Below are 19,867 nucleotides of genomic sequence, written 5' to 3'. Positions count from 1 at the left end.
TTCTGCTATTGATTCCTTCTAGTGTAGTTTTCATTTCATTTATTGTATTGTTCATCTCTGTTTATTTGTTCTTTAATTCTTCTAAGTCTTTGTTAAACATTTCTTGCATCTTCTCCATCTTTGCCTCCATTCTTTTTTCCAGGGTCCTGGATCATCTTCACTATCATTACTCTGAATTCTTTTTCTAGAAGGTTGCCTATCTCCACTTCACTTAGTTATTTTTCTGAGGTTTTATCTTGTTCCTTCATCTGGTACATAGCCCTCTGCCTTTTCATCTTGTCTATCTTTCTGTGGATGTGGTTTTTGTTACACAGGCTGCAGGACTGTAGTTCTGCTTGCTTCTGCTGTCTGCCCTCTGGTGGATGAGGCTATCTAAGAGGCTTGTGCAAGTTTCCTGATGGGAGGGACTGGTGGTGGGTAGAGCTGAGTGTTGCTCTGGTGGGCAGAGCTCAGTAAAACTTTAATCCGTTTGACTGCTGATGGGTGGGCCTGGGTACCCTCACTGTTGGTTGTTTGGCCTGAGGCAACCCAACACTGGAGCCTACCTGGGCTCTTTGGTGGGACTAATGGAAGACTCTGGGAGGGCTCACACCAAGGAGTACTTCCCAGAATTTCTGCTGCCAGTGTCCTTGTCCCCATGGTGAGCCACAGCCTCCCCTGCTTCTGCAGGAGACCCTCCAACCCTAGCATGTAGGTCTGGTTCAGTCTCCTCTGAGGTCATTGCTCCTTCCCCTGGGTCCCGATGCACACACTACTTTGTGTGTGCCCTCCAAGAGTGGAGTCTCTGTTTCTCCCAGTCCTGTCGAAGTCCTGCAATCATATTCCACTAGCCTTCAAAGTGTGATTCTCTAGGTATTCCTCCTCCTGTTGCCGGACCCCCAGGTTGGGAAGCCTGATGTGGGGCTCAGAACCTTCACTCCACTGGGTGGACTTCTGTGGTATAAGTGTTCTCCAGTCTGTGAGTCACCCACCCAGCAGTTATGGGATTTGATTTTACTGTGATTGTGCCCCTCCTACCATCTCACTGTGGCTTCTCCTCTGTCTTTGGATGTGGGGTATCTTTTTGGTGAGTTCCAGTGTCTTCCTTTCGATGATTGTCCAGCAGCTAGTTGTGATTCTGATGTTCTCGCAAGAGGGAGTGAGAGCACGTCCTTCTACTCTGCTATCTTGGTTCAGGCAAGACTGGTAGTTCTGAGAATGCTCTTATACCTTCATTTAATTTCTAGATAGCAGTTTCCTCTCAGACAAGAGCTATGAAAGCTTAGAGCACTCTCCCAGGGTGTACTTTTTCTATTCCAAGTCTGTCTTAGACAAACTAGAGCTGGTGGATGGATGACTACTCTGGTTACAGCTGCGAGGGGAAGCTCAGCTGGTTATTTTAGGCACGTTTCCTATTAATATATATATATTTTTTTAATTCTGAAGGAATATGGAAGAAATTTCTGTTGTGTTCTTTGGAAGACAACCAGGAGCCTTTACATATTGATAGATTATTCCACAGTTTACAGTATCAGAGACCTGATTAAGCCCTGTGTTTGTCTCTGACCTTTGGCTCAAATGTTCATTTTGTTCTACTTCTGAGGCTTGAGATACGGATCTGAGACCCATGTTAAATGAGACTTTCAGAAAAGTTTATTTATTAGGGAGAATATGGAAGGCAGCGAATCAATGAGGGGAGAGGTCTACAAGCTCACTAGGGGTAGCTCTCTGTCACTAAGAACACATCTAAGGAGGGGTGAGTTGCAAGAGAAGGATTTTCTCAATGGAAAGATAAAAAAAGGTACTTCTTTCATGTCTGAGTCCACTCAGCATTTTCCATCATGCAGAAATCTAATTTTTCCCTGAGATTTCCTGAAGGAAGAATCAGAATAAATATTTCATTAATATAATATCAGAGCTACAAAAATACTTGTAGAATTATCTATCACCCTTATTTTATATTTGAGGAAACTAAGAGCATAAAGGACATTGATTACAGACAAAAGCCAGGTTATTGGATTTCCTACCCTGTTATCCTTCCATGATTCCAAGATGCCACTGAAGATATTATGACCTATATTATAAGCTCTTTGAAAATAAGTTACTTAATCAGGCCTCAGCTTATGATATATGAGGCATATCAGTCCTCATCTTACTCTGTCAATACTCTTACACTTTGGCTGAATTCCTCATTAGTAGGGGTGGCCTGAGGTTTACACATTCCTGTCTCATTGCTCTTTGTGAAAATTACAAAATGATCATTGGGTGGAGGGCTTCAGTCTGGTGCCACGGGGAGAGTTTTTCTCCATGTGAACTTCACTGTCTTATACAGAGATCAACCCTGAAGCCACAGTTTAGTGAGACTTAGTGTCTAATCACTGATAATCATGTCACATAAATCCAAAAACTAAACTAGCCAGAGGACCCAAACTTTATAGTCACCTATCCTAGCTCAGAGTTTCAGACACATATGAAGTTGAAGATATCTGAGAGAAGGCAAAAGTATAGTTTGTTTTAAAATCAAAGAATTTTAAGGACTCAAAGGGATATTTAAAGCTTCAAGTGAAAAAAAATCTATCAATTGGCATATGGGAATGAGAGGGCTGAGAGAAGAAAGGGCCTAGCAAACACTACTGAGTACAGCGAGTCTGCTTTCTACTCCAGTGGGCTTTGTATTGCCACATGTTCTCCTGAGCAGGGACTGATTATTATGAGCAAACTGGAGCAAATTCCTGGCTTCAAGGCTGTTGTACTTGGTAGAAGAGGTAATCACCTTGCACTAAGCTTTTTCATTGTTCTCTTCTTTTCTCCCAGTATTACTCACATGCTCTCAACACACAAGATGCAGGGATTTTCATAGGTTACCAAATTGTTGCCACAGATGGGTTGATATATACCAGGGCAGGGGTTCACTGTTCCATTGAACCAACTCAATCTACTTTCTTATATGGACATTTCACATGAAATTGAGTTGAAAAGAATGATATGATTAGAATTACACTCACAGACACCCCTGGACTTTACTAGGAAAATCTAAACATAGAATCATATCCTGGTCTGACAAAAGCTCTCTAGCTTCCCCCTCCACAAAGCAAGGGAACCAGAACCCACGTATGTCCAATCAGCTAACAACGTACGTGATGCCCTTGTTGTCAGGACCTCCTGACAGGAAGAGAGAAAGGAGGCCTGCTATGCTATAGTGGGAAAAGGAAGAGTGCGTTAACAGGACAGATTTGGGAAATTTAGCTTCTCTCTCAATCTCCTTTATTCTCAGACTATTTGACCTGGAATTAGTCTTAGAGATTTTCTGTGGTAACTCAGCTAAGGAAACTGAAGCCCCATAATTGGAAAAGATGTTTCACTGAAATCTATATGCCTTGACTTAAAATATTTATCACATCTTATCTACTAAAAATATCTCCAAGCTAACTCTTATCTTGAAGTTGTAAAACATGAGATCATTTAGAGTAACTCCCTGATTTTGTAGGGAAAACTGAAAACAAAGAAAGGGGCATGTCTCAGTGGGACCAGAACCCATGTCTGCTTGCAATGTTGGTATCAGTGATGGCTTGAGAGCAGTGACTCTGGGATGATTGAGCTTGACGATGATAGTCTCAGGGGCTCCATGATTACCATAAGATAGGTAGATAAATTACCTCTAATACAAGGTGGGTAGGAGTTTGGGCTATTTAGAGAAAGAGGGATCATATTTGAGCTCTTCTCCCTTCTTCCCTTATCCAACACCAGCACCATGGCCAGGTCACCACCATCTGTCTGTCACCCAACTACTCCCTCCACTTTCTCCTTTCCTCTGTAGCCTCTAATTTCTGTAATTTAAACATCCATTGAATCATATTATTCCTGTACTTATACTCTTTTAATTGCATTTCACTGCACATAAAAAATTTCTTCTTAGTATAAGGTAAAAGACCCTATGTGATCTGTACCCTTCTGACTTTTCCAACCTTGCCTTATACCACCTTGCTCTTTGCCATTTTCCATGGTTTTTTTTTGGCTTTTTAAAAATTTTGTTTTGTTTTTGCTTCAAGTGCTCCATAGTCCCTCCATCTCAGAGTCTTGTGGTTTGTCACGACCACCCCATCAAATGTATTGTCTTTTTCTTGAACCTAAACTCATTATGCCTTCATAGCTAAAGTTATGACCTACTTTCTCAGAGAGTTCCCAAAATACAATCCCAACTTTCCATTCCTTTTTAAATACCTCTAATCAGTGTGTAATAAAGCATTTATACAATTATTTGACTAATTCCACACTCCAAAGAATTATAAGCCCATAAGGGTAAGGTCTGTTTCTGATTAGACTAACCTTTGTGTGTCCAGCACATATATTGGCACTTAGTCTTGCTGTATAAATATGTGCAAAATGAGTAAGATTTTAAATAGTTCAAACTGAATGAATATAGTCAAATAATAGCAAGAATAATTAGTATCATCTTTAAATATAGCTTTTCTTTCTCTTTAGAGTAGGATATATTTTCATCGGGTGAGTAGGCTATGTATTCATCTGTGTAACTATAACATCTGCTGCACCCTCTCCCTCCCTCTCTGTGTTCCAGTCACGCAGGTCTTTAATCAGTGACTCAAGTAGGTAAATCTTCCTCACTGCTCTCCATCTGGGTGGCTCCTTCTCACCCTTCACATCTCAGATATCCCCATGCCCAAGAAGCCTTCACTGACCACATTGTTGATAGTAGTATCTCTACTTTCAAAAGATATTCTCTATTGTACCATCCTATTTCTTTTATTTATAGAATTATTTATAGAATTTACTATAAAAACAGTCACTCTCTTCATTTTTTCTGGCTATTTTTGTAAGCTTCATGAGAAAATAAGTAAGAATGAGTAAGGTTATTTTTGTTTATAAATTTATGGGCAAGTGGAGGACTACTCTTGCAGGCAACCTTCTTAAGAGGAAAACTTTAGGACTCAACTCTATGAGACTAGAGTATAAATCCTGGACAAATTCTATAGACTTTTTTGCTGGAGGTATAGCCTCTGACAGGTTCTACACTCTGATCTCTGCGTCCCTTGAAGGCCAAGCTGCCCTCAAAACATCTTTCTCACCAGTCAACTCATGAATATATTTTTTTAAGAAGTAAAATTTAAAATTTACTAATGAGACAAAAGCTTAAAGTGCAAGTGCTCCTGAAGTGAGGAACTACAGTGATGCAAATCCACATCAAAAAACCAAAACAATCTTTCATTTCACTATTTCCCCCATTTATTAAACATTTATTTTACCCCACAATATGTTCAGTGCTCAGAGGTATAGCTGAAAATGAAAAAGGTGTCTCTGTCACTTTGCCCTCATACGAGTTGGAAACAGAATTTGAGGCTCTGTTCAGAGATTTCCTGTTCCTTCACATTTCCTCAGTCTATATCTTAGAGTTGGCGTTTGCCATTCACAACTCCCGTAGGCATTCTCTGCGTATCACAGGGCAGTTAGGAGCATTCTTTCCACCAAACTGTGAGCCCCTCCAGAGCAGAAACCATGTTATGCCCAAGTCTGTGGGCATATAAGAACCTGCCCTGCCCCCTGGCAACCGCCAGTGTCCATAAACATTTTCCAGGCACTACCGAGGGCTCTGTGGTATACCTATGACCAAATCTCAGCTTGGGTCCCAGTTTGGATTACTCTCCTCTGAACTCCTATACCTACAGTGTACCTGCCACATTCATGTGACATTGAAGAACATCACTTGCCTCAGTAAGGTTCTAAAATAGTAATTCCAAAGAAAACTCAGAGCCTTGTTCCCAGGAAATTTAGAGGAAAATTACCTTAATATTTCCATGTGGTGGCCGCCAGTGTGGAGGGCCTGAAACCATAACAAATGAAAATAGTTAAAGAATCTAGTATCTGGTAAGTCATAGCTTAATTTGTTGACAGAATAAAAGAGTTCTATGTAGTACCAAGAAAGCTTGCAATAATTGAAAACATTATTTCATTTATACATATATTCATTCATTTTTTTTAAATGTGGGGTAACTCTTTTACTCCTGGTAGATAATCAGCAGAAGACTATATAGGTGCATCACTGCCAGTCCAGTGTACCAAATAATTTTTTGATTAACAGTAATTAGCCTGGGCTTGAGAGGATTCAGAGCTGACAGCCAATATATGAAAGAAATTAAGAAATGCTAGAACTTTAAAGAGATCTTTTAACCCAATCCCCATATCTTATGAAATGCCCAAGAATTCATGGCAGATATGTAAGAAAACTAAGCTCTTCAGTCTTTGAAGCTAGGTCGCTCTACATGACTTCTCTAAAAAAGGACACAAAAGATAATGACCCAGTCAGATATATGGCAGAGCATTTTCAAAAGTTCTGAATTTTTGTGATGCACTGTCTTGGAGGCATATTGCCAGTCACTTTCACATGTTACCTCACCCAGTCACCCAAGCCCCTGGTCCCCACGAGTTAGGTCTTATAGTCTGCATTAATAGATGGGAAAGCTAAGGCCCCTGCCCATTGGCCCAGAGCCTTTTTTTTTTTTTTTTTTTGATCACACTCCATTGTCTGTCTCTCTCTATATACAGATATATAAGTATAGTAAAATGATACACTTAATAAAAATATATATACACAAAAATCTCAAAGCCTTCTCTTCTAGATTATCATGTCACAGCCCAGCAATCAACCTTACATCCCTGCGCAAAACAGCTACATTACTCACCAGAAGGTAACGTCAAATGTATCACGATAAAGAACAGAAGTGAGCAGAGTACTGGGAAGGATTTGGCCATTTTTCCTCCTGGCGTGTCCTTAGAATAATTCTCTGAGATACTGCTTCAGGATGTTGCCTTTTGATACAATCACAAAAGAAGAGGCTATCAGGATATTAAGACCACTTCTGAAGTGAATATTCATCTCCAGTATACGTATTGTATGCTCCTTCTCCGAGAACAAATGCTCAGGAATAAACTTTGGTTAGTTATAAATAAATGTATAGATCTCAGTGACAGACCTGTGACTACTTAGAAGACAGAAGTAAATCAGAGGTTACTGTTTGGGAATAACTGTATTATGTTAGGATGGAGATATTTTAAGTGTCTTGAAAAGGCACCTTATCTGACGATTCTCTCAAAATTTTTTTATTTGAAAGGATACAAAGAAAATGATGAGGCTGCTAGAGGCTTCTAGACAACAAGGGCTTCTCAATAGAGGAAGCAGGTCTGTACTTGGTCATGAAGCAGAGATTGCCTCTTGAGATTAAGAAAAAAATTTCTAATACTCCAGGCCTACTTGGCTGTGCTGAGAATCTTCTGACTTGGAAAGCTAAACCCTCTTGGAGCATTCTGAGAGACTGCAAACTCTATCTCACAGGAGTTCCAAAGCTATTTCATCCAGACACAGAAAGGGAGAATTCAGTGAGCAAATCCTCCCTTGGGATTACCTTTCCTTGTAGCAGCCTTTCTGACCCTAAAGAATGGTATATGGAGGTTCCAGGTCCTGACCAAGGACCACATTGAACTCTCCCTGTCTTCCTGTTCCTGCAAAAGTGACCTGGTCCTCCCTATGTCCTAGAGGCCGTTTTCGCTGCTCTGTAGCATATGTTGATAGGTAATATACATGAACTTGCCTTTATGCTATGGTGTGATATTTGTTATCTGAGACACTGAGATGTTTCCACAGTACTCCACTCTCCAGGATGTCTGGAGGCTCCTGGCACAATGTCCAGAGCTGTCTGCTTGGCCCGCTCCTGAGACAGTCTATGATTCCATGTTTTTCTAAATACATCCCCATCTCTTCCTGACATCTTCCCTGGATTCTTTTAGGAATGGGGCTTCAACAGTGGGAGATCCAGCTGTACCAGAACACAATGCCAGATGCCCACTCTCCCTGCAACGTGTACCCAGGTTGACTCACCTCAGAAAGGAAGTGAGATGTATTTGTGGCTGGTGCCTCTCCTTTAAGGAGCATGTGTTAGCGCCTCAAGAGGAGATAGAATAGCTGTGTAGGAGAGGGAAGACACTGATGCATTGTGTGCTGGGCTGAGCAGGCCCTGGGAGGCCAAACATTTAGGATGAGTCAAAGACAAACTCAGCAGGAGGTGTTGGGGAAGGGAGTACAGAGATGCCTACAAGACTTGGGTGGTGGGAACGGATCGCTGGCCAGGGCAGCCCTGGGTGGGCAATCCAAAGAGGCAATAGCAGAAGAAACATACCACAGTAGGAAAGAGCATAGAAGTATTGAATGTTCCACAACAATAATTAGTGCCTTTGGCCAGAATGAAAAATGTGGAAACAGCTGAGGAAGAGAGGAGGTTGCAGTGACAGATGAGGTCTGTGGATGCCATTTGCAGTGGGTCCAGCCTTGTCCTGTAGCAATCCAAACCTTTGCAGCTTTGTAACAAGGAAGATACCTTATCAGAGCTGGGTTTCCTCCTAATTTCTGAACTTCCTGCCTCTATGTTACATTTTTTAAAAAGCAATTCTTCTTATGTCAAGGAAATACAAGTTTAGAAAATTCAAAAAGTAGAAATATTAGAAAAGAAATAAAAAGACAAGAAACCTCAAAACCCATAGATAACTGTGAAACATAAACTGTATTGAATTATATCATTCCAGTTTTTTAAAAAAAATCTATACATACACAGAAATGAACATATATACATGTTCTTGTCATATTTGATCAAATTTTTGTAGTATATATTGTTTTACACTTTTTTGACTTAGAAATGTACTGTGACATTTTCTTGATCTTTAAATATAGTCATATGGAACATGAATTTAAACGCCTAGTGTCATATTCTATCACATATATGGATTTTTATTAATATTCTTCCATAGTTGCTCAATTAGGCTGATTTCAATTTCATTATTCTTAACAATACTGGAATGAACAAACTTTTATTTACCTCAGTTAATTTGTCTCATTACTTCATTTCAATAAAAGCCTAAAAACAGAACTACTGGAAACTTCCAGAAAGGACCTGGGTCACTTAGAATATGAAAGGAGTGGTTTTCATCCAACCTGTGGGCTCTGTGAGCCTAATATGGAACAATTTGAAAATACCCTGTCATCTTCCTAAGTAAATCAGTCATCTCCCAGTTCACAGAGGTAGAGGCATCCCATTGTTTAGGAAGGATTCTGGACATAAAAGCAAAAGATCAAGTTACAATATTTTTGTCAACTTGAAAAGTAATTTTTCCTCTCTGGACGGAATTTTCCCATTTTCACAATGGGGTAATCAAACCTTCCTTAAGGAACTCTTTGGAGGTTTAAGTGAGCTAACATTTAAACAGCTTGGAAAACTGCCTGCCTCCGCTACTGATATGGGCTTTATGGGCTCAGAGCCGCAGATTGATTGCATTGCATGAGTATTCAAAGGTAATAATGAGCGTGAAATTACTTCCCACCTGATAATAAATAATTTACATTTTTCTCAACTTTGCTTTGTCACAGATTTTGTTATTAGCAGGGTATCACTGGTTAAATGAGTTCCCGTAGGCCTTCTACTGTCTGGGATTCTGGTTTGTCAGGAGTTGTATGGGCACTGGAAATACAGCCGTGAAAAAGAATGGCATATTCTTTACCTTAATGGAGCTTATACCTTGGCAGGAGAATATTATTAAACAAATAATTACTCGTGGAAGGCAGACTTGAAGAAGCAAATTTTAACATTTGAGTTTCCTGACTCTTGTGACATTCCAGTATGAATCATGGCCCCTCTGATACTCATCCATAACAGCAATGAGAAATCAAACAATAATTTCCACAGATCCAATATATTGACTAGGTAAAAGTGAAGCAAACTTTCCTAAGATAAAAGGAATTGCATATTATCAATGTGACCCTGTTTAATAGCTGCAAAAATAAGATAACAGAGAGAGGTCTACAAACAGTATTTAATCCTGTAGATTAAATACATAGAGGAAAATACATAGAAGAAAAAGAAAAACATAGGAAAAAATCAAGCTAAAATATTTTTAGCTTTTCCAAATTCCAGTTGAACTAATATTGGGAGAGGAGAGTAAATAAGACTGAGGGATCCCATCTTCCTCAAAGAATCCTTAGTCTTTGACTTCCTCATCATCTCTCATACCCATGGTTGAATTCCAGAAGCTACAATTTGGGGCTTTGTTCCTAGATGTCAGGCTCCTATTCCTAGCTATGAAATAATTCAGTTTGTATGTTCCAGTGTCACCTCAAACGAATATTTTAAAAAACCAACACCTCACTCTACAGTCCAAAGCAGATTCTTTTTTTTTAAGTTTATTTTTTTATTGAAGTATAGTTAATTTACAATGTTGTGTTAGTTTCAGGTGTACAGCAAAGTGATTCAGTTATATATATATATATTATAATACATATATATATTCTTTTTCAGGTTCTTTTCCATTATAGGTTATTACAAGTTATTGAATATTGTTCCCTGTGCTATACAGTGGGTCCTTGTTGTTTATCTGTTTCGTATATAGCAGTGTGTATCTGTTAATCTGAAACTCCTAATTTATCCCTCCCCCACCCTTTCCCCTTTGGTAACCGTAAGTTTGTTTTCTGTGTCTGTCCCTGTTTTTTAAACAAGTTCATTTGTATCTTTTTTTTTTAGATTCCATGTGCAAGTGATATTATGTGATATTTATCTTTCTCTACCTGACTTCACTTGATATGATAATCTCTAGGTACATGCATGTTGCTGCAAATGGTATTATTTTATTAATTTTTATGGCTGAGTAGTATTCCATTGTATACATGTACCACATTTTCTTTATCCATTCATCTGTCAATGGACCTTTAGATTGTTTCCATATTTTGGCTATTGTGAATAGTGCTACTGTGAACTTAGGGGTGCATGTATCTTTTTGAATTATAGTTTTGTCCAGATATATGCCCAGAAGTGGGATTGCTGGATCATATGGTAGCTCTATTTTTAGTTTTTTAAGGACCCTCCATACTGTTCTCTGTAGTCGCTGCACCAATTTGCATCCCCACCAACAGTGTAGGAGGGTTCTCTTTTCTCCACACCCTCTCCAGCATTTTAATGATGGCCATTCTGACTTGTGTGAGGTGATAGCTCATTGTAGTTTTGATTTGCATTTTGCTAATAATTAGCAATGTTGAGCATCTTTTCACGTGCCTGTTGGCCATCTCTATGTCTTCTTTGGAGAAATGTCTGTTTAGGTCATCTGCCCATCTTTTGATTGAGTTGTTTTCTTTTTTTGTTTTGTTTTTGATATTAAGCTATATGAGCTGTTTGTATATTTTGGAAATTAATCCCTTGTCAGTAGCATCATTTGCAAATATTTTCTCCCATTTTGCAGGTTGTCTTTTCATTTTGTTTATAGTTTTCTTTGCCATGCAGAAGCTTTTAAGTTTAATTAGGTCCCATTTGTTTATTTTTACTTTTATTTTCATTACTCTAGGAGATGGGTCCAAAAACATATTACTGCAATTTGTGTCAAAGTGTGTTCTGCCTATGTTTTCCTCCAAGGGTTTTATAGTATCCAGTCTTACATTTAGGTCTTTAATCCATGTCGAGTTTATTTTTGTATATGATGTTAGAGAATGTTCTAATTTTTTTCTTTTACATGTAGCTGTCCAATTTTCCCAGTGTCACTCAGTGAAGAGACTGTCTTTTCTCCATTGTACATTCTTGACTCATTTGTTGAAGGTTCATTGACCATAGGTGTGTGGCCAAAGTAGATTCTTACCACCATTAGGGATGTGGAAATCCTTCACAGGATTTTACCTAAGACTGCATGTTCTCCAGTAGAAAGGAAAGTCAATTCCACTGCCCAAACCGTAGAACTTTCACAGTCTAGTCCATTCTTTAACCAATTATAACTCCACCACAGTACTAATCTGCCATTCTTTAGGTTCTCAGAGCTGTTTCTCCATCACAGGAAAGCCACCACACAAGTGATCGGTCCCACCCTGGACCATAGGGGAAAGTCTTTCCCTTCTCAGGGTTTTTTATTGAAGCCACAGGACAACATTGTCCAGACTTGCATATCTGCCTAGGAAAATTTTGTTTAGACAAAAGCAGAGTTTATGTAAGTAAACTCACTTTTTCAATTTATAGGTTAAAAAAGAAAATTATGTAATTATTGTATAATTACATATATTTTTAAAACATAGGTTATATAATGTACTCTACAATATATCCACTCTACAATATGTAGACTTTGTCATTGTTGTTGTTTATAGTTAAGCAAATTATTTATTATTACAGGGTCAACACCCATGTGCTCACCATTCCAGTCATGAGCTAGCATGACCATCATCCTAAAGGTCTCGCATGTGTTACTGCCTGAATATTTATATCCCCCCAGAATTCATATGTTGTAGTCAATCCTCAATGTGATGGTATTCGGAGGTAGAACTCTTCAGAGATGATTAGGTCGTGAAGGCATAGCCCTCATGAATGGAATTAGTGCCCTTATGAAACAGTGTCTGGAGAGCAACCTTGCCCCTTCTACCATGGGAAGACACAGCAAGAAGATAGTAGACTGTGAACCTGGAAGTGGGCTCTTACCTGACACCAGATCTTCTGGTGCCTTGATCTTGGACTTCTAGAACTGTGAGAATATAAATTCCTATTGTTTAAGTCACCCAATCTGTGGTATAGACAGTTCCCTACTTATGATGGTTCAAATAACAATTTTTTGACTTTATGGTGATGTGAAAGCAATATGCATTTAGCAGAAACTGTACTTTGAAATTTGATCTTTCCCTGAGCTAGTGATAAGCAGTACAATACTCTCTTGTGATGCTGAGCAGTGAGCCACAGCACCCAAGTCAGCCATACAGTCACCAGGGTAAACAATCCGTATGTTGACAACCATTCTGTACCCATACAACCACTCTGTTTTTCACTTTTTCAGTATTCAATAAATTACATGAGATATTCAACATCTTATTACTTTATAAAATAGGCTGTGTGTTATATGATTTTGCCCAACTGTAGGCTAATGTAAGTGTTCTGAGCACATTTAAGGTAGGTGAGGCTGGTAGGTTAGGTGCATATTTTCAATTTATGATGGGTTTATCGGGATATAACCCCATCCTAAATGGAGGAAGATCTGTATTTTGTTATGGCAGCCTGGCATACTAATACACTAGCTCATTATATGACTAACAGCACCCTCACTCACCCTCCACATTGATGCCAGAGTGATATTTTTAGAAACCAAATCTGATCTTGTTCAAATATTTAACTGATTCCATCAACAGAAAGCCCCCTCATGACCCATGCTTATCTCTCCAGTCTCATCTGCTCTGCCTTTTATCCCAGCTGAATTTAAGGACTGAATTCCCAGTGTTTCCTGCTCCTGAACATCCCTGTGCCTTTGCTTCTCATATTTATCCTACTTTGCATGCCCTTACCCACTTCATCCATCAGACTGACTGCTACTTCTCCTTCAAATATCATTTTACTTTTGTAACAGTCTCATGGCCGCATTTCTCTCCCTCACCCACCACAATGGGTTAGGTGCCCATCCTTAAAATGAACTGTCTTTACTACCACAACCCCATGTTTGCCATTCTCTTATAGTATCACATTTCAAGCTCTATTAAAATTATTGACTTTCCACTCACATAGCTCTTTACCCCTAAATTATCTCTACTTTTGTGTTCTTGAATTTTTTTCGTGCTTTTTAAATAACTTTTTTTTTTTACTGTTATTAGTGTTCTTAAGTCCCTAATGTTCTTTTCTTAACCTGCTAATTAGTTGCAGTATTAGAAAATAACCACATGTACATCAATCTGCCCCAGTTAAGGGCTACGAATAAAGTTTGTGGAGTCTTCCTCTGGGTAAATAAATTATACTTTAGGTTTTCTGTTTAGGCTGGCCAGGTGTCTTATCTATGACTACTCATAGTCATAGATCATTTCTAGAATACATATCTGAAAACACTTTTTCTCGATGAAAGTGAGAAATTGTTAAAACATTTTATATTAAGAATAAATAAAATTTCTGTGTATACTTACACATTCATCATCATGAAGTTTCCTGAGTTGAGATCCTTTCTGTCTGGAAAAGTAAATTTTATTGAATGGGTCATACAGTTATTTGATATTTCATAATCTACAGAGTAAAACATAGTCATATGTCATTTTGTGTTGTCTGACCTGAACTAAGAATGAAGAGTGCTGGTTAATATTCTACCCTAGTTAGCTGATATTTACCATCAACATCTTTGATAGATGATCATTTTGCAAACAAATAAAAATATAAAAAGATCAACATTAAAAGGAGATTGGGCACTTTTAAAATAGTCCATGAATATTCAGATGGAAATCAAAAGCATAATATAATGTGCAAACATTTTTGCAGTTTTAAAAGAAAATATGCACACATACATCTCTGGCACTTACAGTTTATGTAATTTTGTTATAGTCATTTCTCCTTTCTGAGTATTAGATTTCTTCCTTCTAAAAAGAAGATATGAGATAATATAATCAATACCATCTCAGTCTTCAGTCTCTGATGGTTTTATTAGGGCATGAATTTGCATATCCTGAGAGACCTTATTTTGGATAACACTTGCTATTATATTTGTAAATTTTCAGAAGGTCTAGAAAAGAAGGAGGAAAATTATAAAAAGGAAGAAGAGTTTATTTCTTTGAGTATTCACTCTGTGTCAGCTGCTTAGCTAAGGTTTGACATGTTTTATCACAGTGAATCCTAAACACTATTATAATTTCTGTCTTACTGAATACAGAATTGTGTAGCGAATTGGGTATTTGCCTAATGTCACAGATCTACTAACTGCATCCTGGATTCTAATCCAGATGTCTGACACCAAAGCCCATGATTTTTTTTTTTTTTTAACATCTTTATTGAAGTATAATTGCTTTACAATGGTGTGTTAGTTTCTGCTTCATAACAGGGTGAATCAGTTATACATATACATATGTTCCCATATCTCTTCCCTCTTGCGTCTCCCTCCCTCCCACCCTCCCTATCCCACCCCTCCAGGCGGTCACAAAGCACCAAGCTGATCCCTCTGCGCTATGCGACTGCTTCCCACTAGCTATCTACCTTACGTTTAGCAGTGTATATATGTCCATGCCTCTCTCTTGCTTTGTCACAGCTTCCCCTTCCTGCTCCCCATATCCTCAAGTCCATTCTCTAGTAGGTCTGTGTCTTTATTTCTGTCTTACCCCTAGGTTCTTCATGACATTTTTTTTCTTAAATTCCATATATAGGTGTTAGCATACGGTATTTGTCTTTCTCTTTCTGACTTACTTCACTCTGTATGACAGACTCTAGGTCTATCCACCTCATTACAAATAGCTCAATTTCATTTCTTTTTATGGCTGAGTAATATTGCATTGTATGTATGTGCCACATCTTCTTTATCAATTCATCCGATGATGGACACTTAGGTTGTTTCCATCTCTGGGCTATTGTAAATAGAGCTGCAATGAAGATTTTGGTACATGACTATTTTTGAATTATAGTTTTCTCAGGGTATATGCCCAGTAGTGGGATTGCTGGGTCATATGGTAGTTGTATTTGTAGTTTTTTAAGGAACCTCCATACTGTTCTCCATAGTGGCTGTACCAATTCACATTCCCACCAGCAGTGCAAGAGTGTTCCCTTTTCTCCACACCCTCTCCAGCATTTATTGTTTCTAGATTTTTTGATGATGGCCATTCTGACTGGTGTGAGATGATATCTCATTGTAGTTTTGATTTGCATTTCTCTAATGATTAATGATGTTGAGCATTCTTTCATGTGTTTGTTGGCAGTCTGTATATCTTCTTTGGAGAAATGTCTATTTAGGTCTTCTGCCCATTTTTGGATTGGGTTGTTTGTTTTTTTGTTATTGAGCTCATGAGCTGCTTATAAATTTTGGAGATTAATCTTTTGTCAGTTGCTTCATTTGCAAATATTTTCTCCCATTCTGAAGGTTGTCTTTTGGTCTTGTTTATGGTTTCCTTCGCTGTGCAAAAGCTTTTAAGTTTAATTAGGTCACATTTGTTTATTTTTGTTTTTATTTCCATTTCTCTAGGATGTGGGTCAAAAAGAATCTTGCTGTGATTTATGTCATAGAGTGTTCTGCCTATGTTTTCCTCTAAGAGTTTGATAGTTTCTGGACTTACATTTAGGTCTTTAACCCATTTTGAGCTTATTTTTGTGTATGGTGTTAGGGAGTGATCTAATCTCATACTTTTACATGTACCTGTCCAGTTTTCCCAGCACCACTTATTGAAGAGGCTGTCCTTTCTCAACTGTACATTCCTGCCTCCTTTATCAAAGATAAGGTGACCCTATGTGCGTGGGTTTATCTCTGGGCTTTCTGTCCTGTTCCATTGATCTGTCAATCTGTTTTTGTGCCAGTACCATACTGTCTTGATTACTGTAGCTTTGTAGTATAGTCTGAAGTCAGGGAGCCTGATTCCTCCAGCTCCGTTTTTCGTTCTCAAGATTGCTTTGGCTATTCGGGGTCTTTTGTGTTTCCATACAAATTGTGAAATTTTTTGTTCTACTTCTGTGAAAAATGCCAGTGGTAGTTTGATAGGGATTGCATTGAATCTGTAGATTGCTTCGGGTAGTAGAGTCATTTTCACAATGTTGATTCTTCCAATCCAGGAACATGGTATATCTCTCCATCTATTTGTATCATCTTTAATTTCTTTCATCAGTGTCTTATAATTTTCTGCATACAGGTCTTTTGTCTCCTTAAGTAGGTTTATTCCTAGATATTTTATTCTTTTTGTTGCAGTGGTAAATGGGAGTGTTTTCTTGATTTCACTTTCAGATTTTTCATCATTAGTGTATAGGAATGCCAGAGATTTCTGTGCATTAATTTTGTATCCTGCTACTTTACCAAATTCATTGATTAGCTCTAGTAGTTTTCTGGTAATGTCTTTAGGATTCTCTATGTATAGTATCATGTCATCTGCAAACAGTGACAGCTTTACCTCTTTTCCGATTTGGATTCCTTTTATTTCTTTTTTGTCTCTGATTGCTGTGGCTAAAACTTCCAAAACTATGTTGAATAAGAGTGGTGAGAGTGGGCAACCTTGTCTTTTTCCTGATCTTAGTGGAAATGCTTTCAGTTTTTCACCATTGGGGATGATGTTGGCTGTGGGTTTGTCATATATGGCCTTTATTATGTTGAGGAAAGTTCCCTCTATGCCTACTTTCTGCAGGGTTTTTAGCATAAAAAGCCCATGATTTTAACTACTAATCAGAAAGGAGTGAATTCAAGTTGTTGGAATGAAAAAAAAAAAAGAAAGTTGTTGGAATGGCTGGTAATAACCATTCTTAAAATCTCCTAGAAGCTGAGATGTTGTTTATAGTGAGGACTTAATATTTAATGGGTGGGGCTGGTGGTGGTGAGGATTCCAACTAATTCCAACTCTGCGTTTGGGCTTTTATTCTCTTCCCTAGACTTCTCCAGACAATCAGAGAAGCAACATGATTCTCCTCTGGGGTATGAAGGATAGATCAGTCTTATAACAGTGTCCATGGCTAACAGCCCAAATAGAGACAGCTGTCTTCTGAGTTTCCACTAAGTGATAAGAAAGATGTAACACAGGAGATTCATGAAACTTTGACCAAGAATATATTTCCCGCCTGAGACCCAGTTTCCTTAAATGTAATGTGGGAATAAAAATGTCTATATGTAGCAGCTAATCTGAGGGACATTGTATACTATAAATGAGAATTTGGCTGGATAGCAAAGAAATATATACACATATATATCCTTACATATAGCTATTTTTTCAAAACAAAGCAATGTCCAAAGAGTACTGGAGGATCATGACAAAAGGTAAGGTTTGTCAAACCATGTTTTTAAAAACCAAGCAGATTTTGGCCAATGTGAATTTTGTGATCATAAAACAAAAGCAAAACAGGGCTCCAAATTGAGTACTGTACTTACTGATTTAGCATACAAAACATACATATATTACTGTGAGTTTTCTGATCTATGCCACATAATGGTCTCCATTCCCTTGTGCATGCAATCCTGGCACTTTTTCTGTTGTATTTGGTGCAGTCCACCTGTAATTGGAAGAAAAATAATACCCTACATTCTCTTCCTTCAATTCTGCGTCATTCTCATATTGAGATGGTAAAGAGGGAGAAGAGAGTGGAAAGAGTACTAGTCTCTTTAACTTTTCAGCAAACATGTCTAGAAGATCTTTTATGGACCAGGTGCTGTGCTGCAAAAATAAATCAGTCCTAGAATAGTCCTTAAATGAGAATTAGCAGTTTAAGAAGGAAATATTAATCTCTCTTTTTAGGGTTATAATGAGAGTCCAGTGGGATAATGAATGTGAAAAATACTGAGAAAAGTTTAAAATGCTACCAAAAGGTAAAACTTTACTTTATCTGCTCTTCTCCTTTTGCAAGGAGATTCATTTTGTAACCTTTAAAGAAAGAAACACCACCAGGAATGTACAGTAGGAACAGTTTTACATCCTAGGGAATTATTTCAGCCCACTGTGAGTCAGTTTAGCTGCTTTCATGACTCATTTACACATTAGCTCTGATTTCATTTTTGCCAAGAGCATGCCGAAAATGTACTCACCTCTGTCCCTATTGCTTGATCGCCAGAAGAGAGTAGGACGAGATTCATTTCGAGAGAAGGAATTGGAGAAATAGAAAATTCCACAGTTAGAAATGCAAAGCTGAATTCATTGTTTCATTGTTCACAGTAACTAAAACCCATTTCTCAACATCCCTTGCCCAGGCCAGACCTAAAAGAGGTCACTTCTTTACTCAGGGCCAACTCGGGGGAAAGTTGGAGATATATGATTCTGACCAAAAAAAAAAAAAAAAAAAATGAGGTGGTGGGGGGAATCTCTGGTCATTGGAGAAAGGGCTGTCCAGGAGATCCTGTGGGCATGCCCAGGGTAGAGTTGGGATTATGGTCTCAAATTTGTATAGGTGGTTTCTGAAAGGCCAAGTCAGAAACCTGAGAGATCCCGATGAGGAACTGAGCAGAAAGCTCACAATCCTTTTATTCTTCTCAGTCTCTCTTCCTCTTCCTCTTCCTCAAAGTCTGATTCACCCCCACTCTGTTGATTAGACCAATCAAAATAGATGTCTTCTAAATTTTCTTTTGACTTTAACATTCTATAATTACTGAAGGCTGAATATGTTGCAGTTAACGTTGCATGAATATTAAAAAGGAATCGTAACTTACTAGGTGGAGTGACAGCCCATGTAGTGGCTGCCAGAGCAAGGATGATGCTCTTCATAGTGATGATGAATGAGGGTAGTAGAGAGATGCTGCTCTGAGGCAAGAAGTTCAGAGAGAAAGAGAGAAAAAGCAGTCTGCCAAGTACACATATATATACTCAGGGCAGGGTCCCATCCTCATTAAAATTGGCCTTTGCAATGATGATTGGCTATTAATCCAAGCTAGGGTATTTATTTCATTTGTCAAGGAAAGCTTCCTTATTATCTTGAGCTACAGACATTTGGAACAGCTACATCCTGAAACTCATCTACCAGAAGATGTTTTACATAATAACCCTTTGATCGCTCAGCAAATATAATGGTGTGGCTATATTTGAGAACAAATAAAATCATAGGTGTAGTAAAGAGCAAATAGACATTTAAATGACGTATAAAGGGCATTAAGATTATATTAGTTGCAGGAAAGTTGAAAAGGATCATAGAAGCACATTTCTTTAAAATGTACTGTAGTAGACAACATTAATAGCTCTGTAAACCTTGCTTTTCTAGAGCATGAACACACTTTACAACATTTTATGAAGGCTTGTTAAATGGTTAACCTTATGAAACAAGAAGAGCAGTATTATTGCTATTCTGCAGATGAAACAACAAAATCAAAAATATTAAGTATATTCTTTTGGGCTTCCCTGGTGGTGCAGTGGTTAAGAATCCACCTGCCAATGCAGGACACGGTTCGAGCCCTGGTCCGGGAAGCCCCA

At 38.3% G+C, this 19,867-nt stretch overlaps 1 protein-coding gene across 1 annotated transcript; it reads right to left on the bottom strand.

Annotated features, from left to right (window-relative positions):
* Window positions 1–1,805: 1,805 nt before the first annotated feature.
* On the bottom strand, window positions 1,806–6,744 carry LOC114892146 (serine protease inhibitor Kazal-type 14-like). The gene is made up of 5 exons (XM_029216826.1): window positions 6,677–6,744; window positions 5,778–5,823; window positions 5,666–5,714; window positions 2,804–2,921; window positions 1,806–1,851 (listed from the first exon to the last, which is right to left on the bottom strand). Exons 1-5 carry the CDS (start codon window positions 6,742–6,744, stop codon window positions 1,806–1,808), a joined length of 327 nt encoding a protein of 108 aa, XP_029072659.1.
* Between the last annotated feature and the right edge of the window lie 13,123 nt (window positions 6,745–19,867).

Source organism: Monodon monoceros, unplaced genomic scaffold, assembly GCF_005190385.1.
Source record: "Monodon monoceros isolate NGI ecotype Baffin Bay Population unplaced genomic scaffold, NGI_Narwhal_1 Super_Scaffold_12, whole genome shotgun sequence".
In the NCBI taxonomy this organism is placed as follows: Eukaryota; Metazoa; Chordata; class Mammalia; order Artiodactyla; family Monodontidae; genus Monodon; species Monodon monoceros.
This window is presented reverse-complemented; position numbering and strand designations above follow the sequence as displayed.

What these genes read in the sequence shown, in the direction of transcription:
- LOC114892146 (XM_029216826.1), bottom strand. Translation starts at nt 6,744, where the DNA reads ATGGCCAAATCCTTCCCAGTACTCTGCTCACTTCTGTTCTTTATCGTG. An exon ending in CACCACATGGAAATATTAAG is followed by an intron (nt 5,715 to 5,777) that starts GTAATTTTCCTC and finishes TTACTATTTTAG; the next exon opens with AACCTTACTGAGGCAAGTGA. An exon ending in ATCTTGTGTGTTGAGAGCAT is followed by an intron (nt 1,852 to 2,803) that starts GTGAGTAATACT and finishes TTCTTCCTTCAG; the next exon opens with GAAATCTCAGGGAAAAATTA.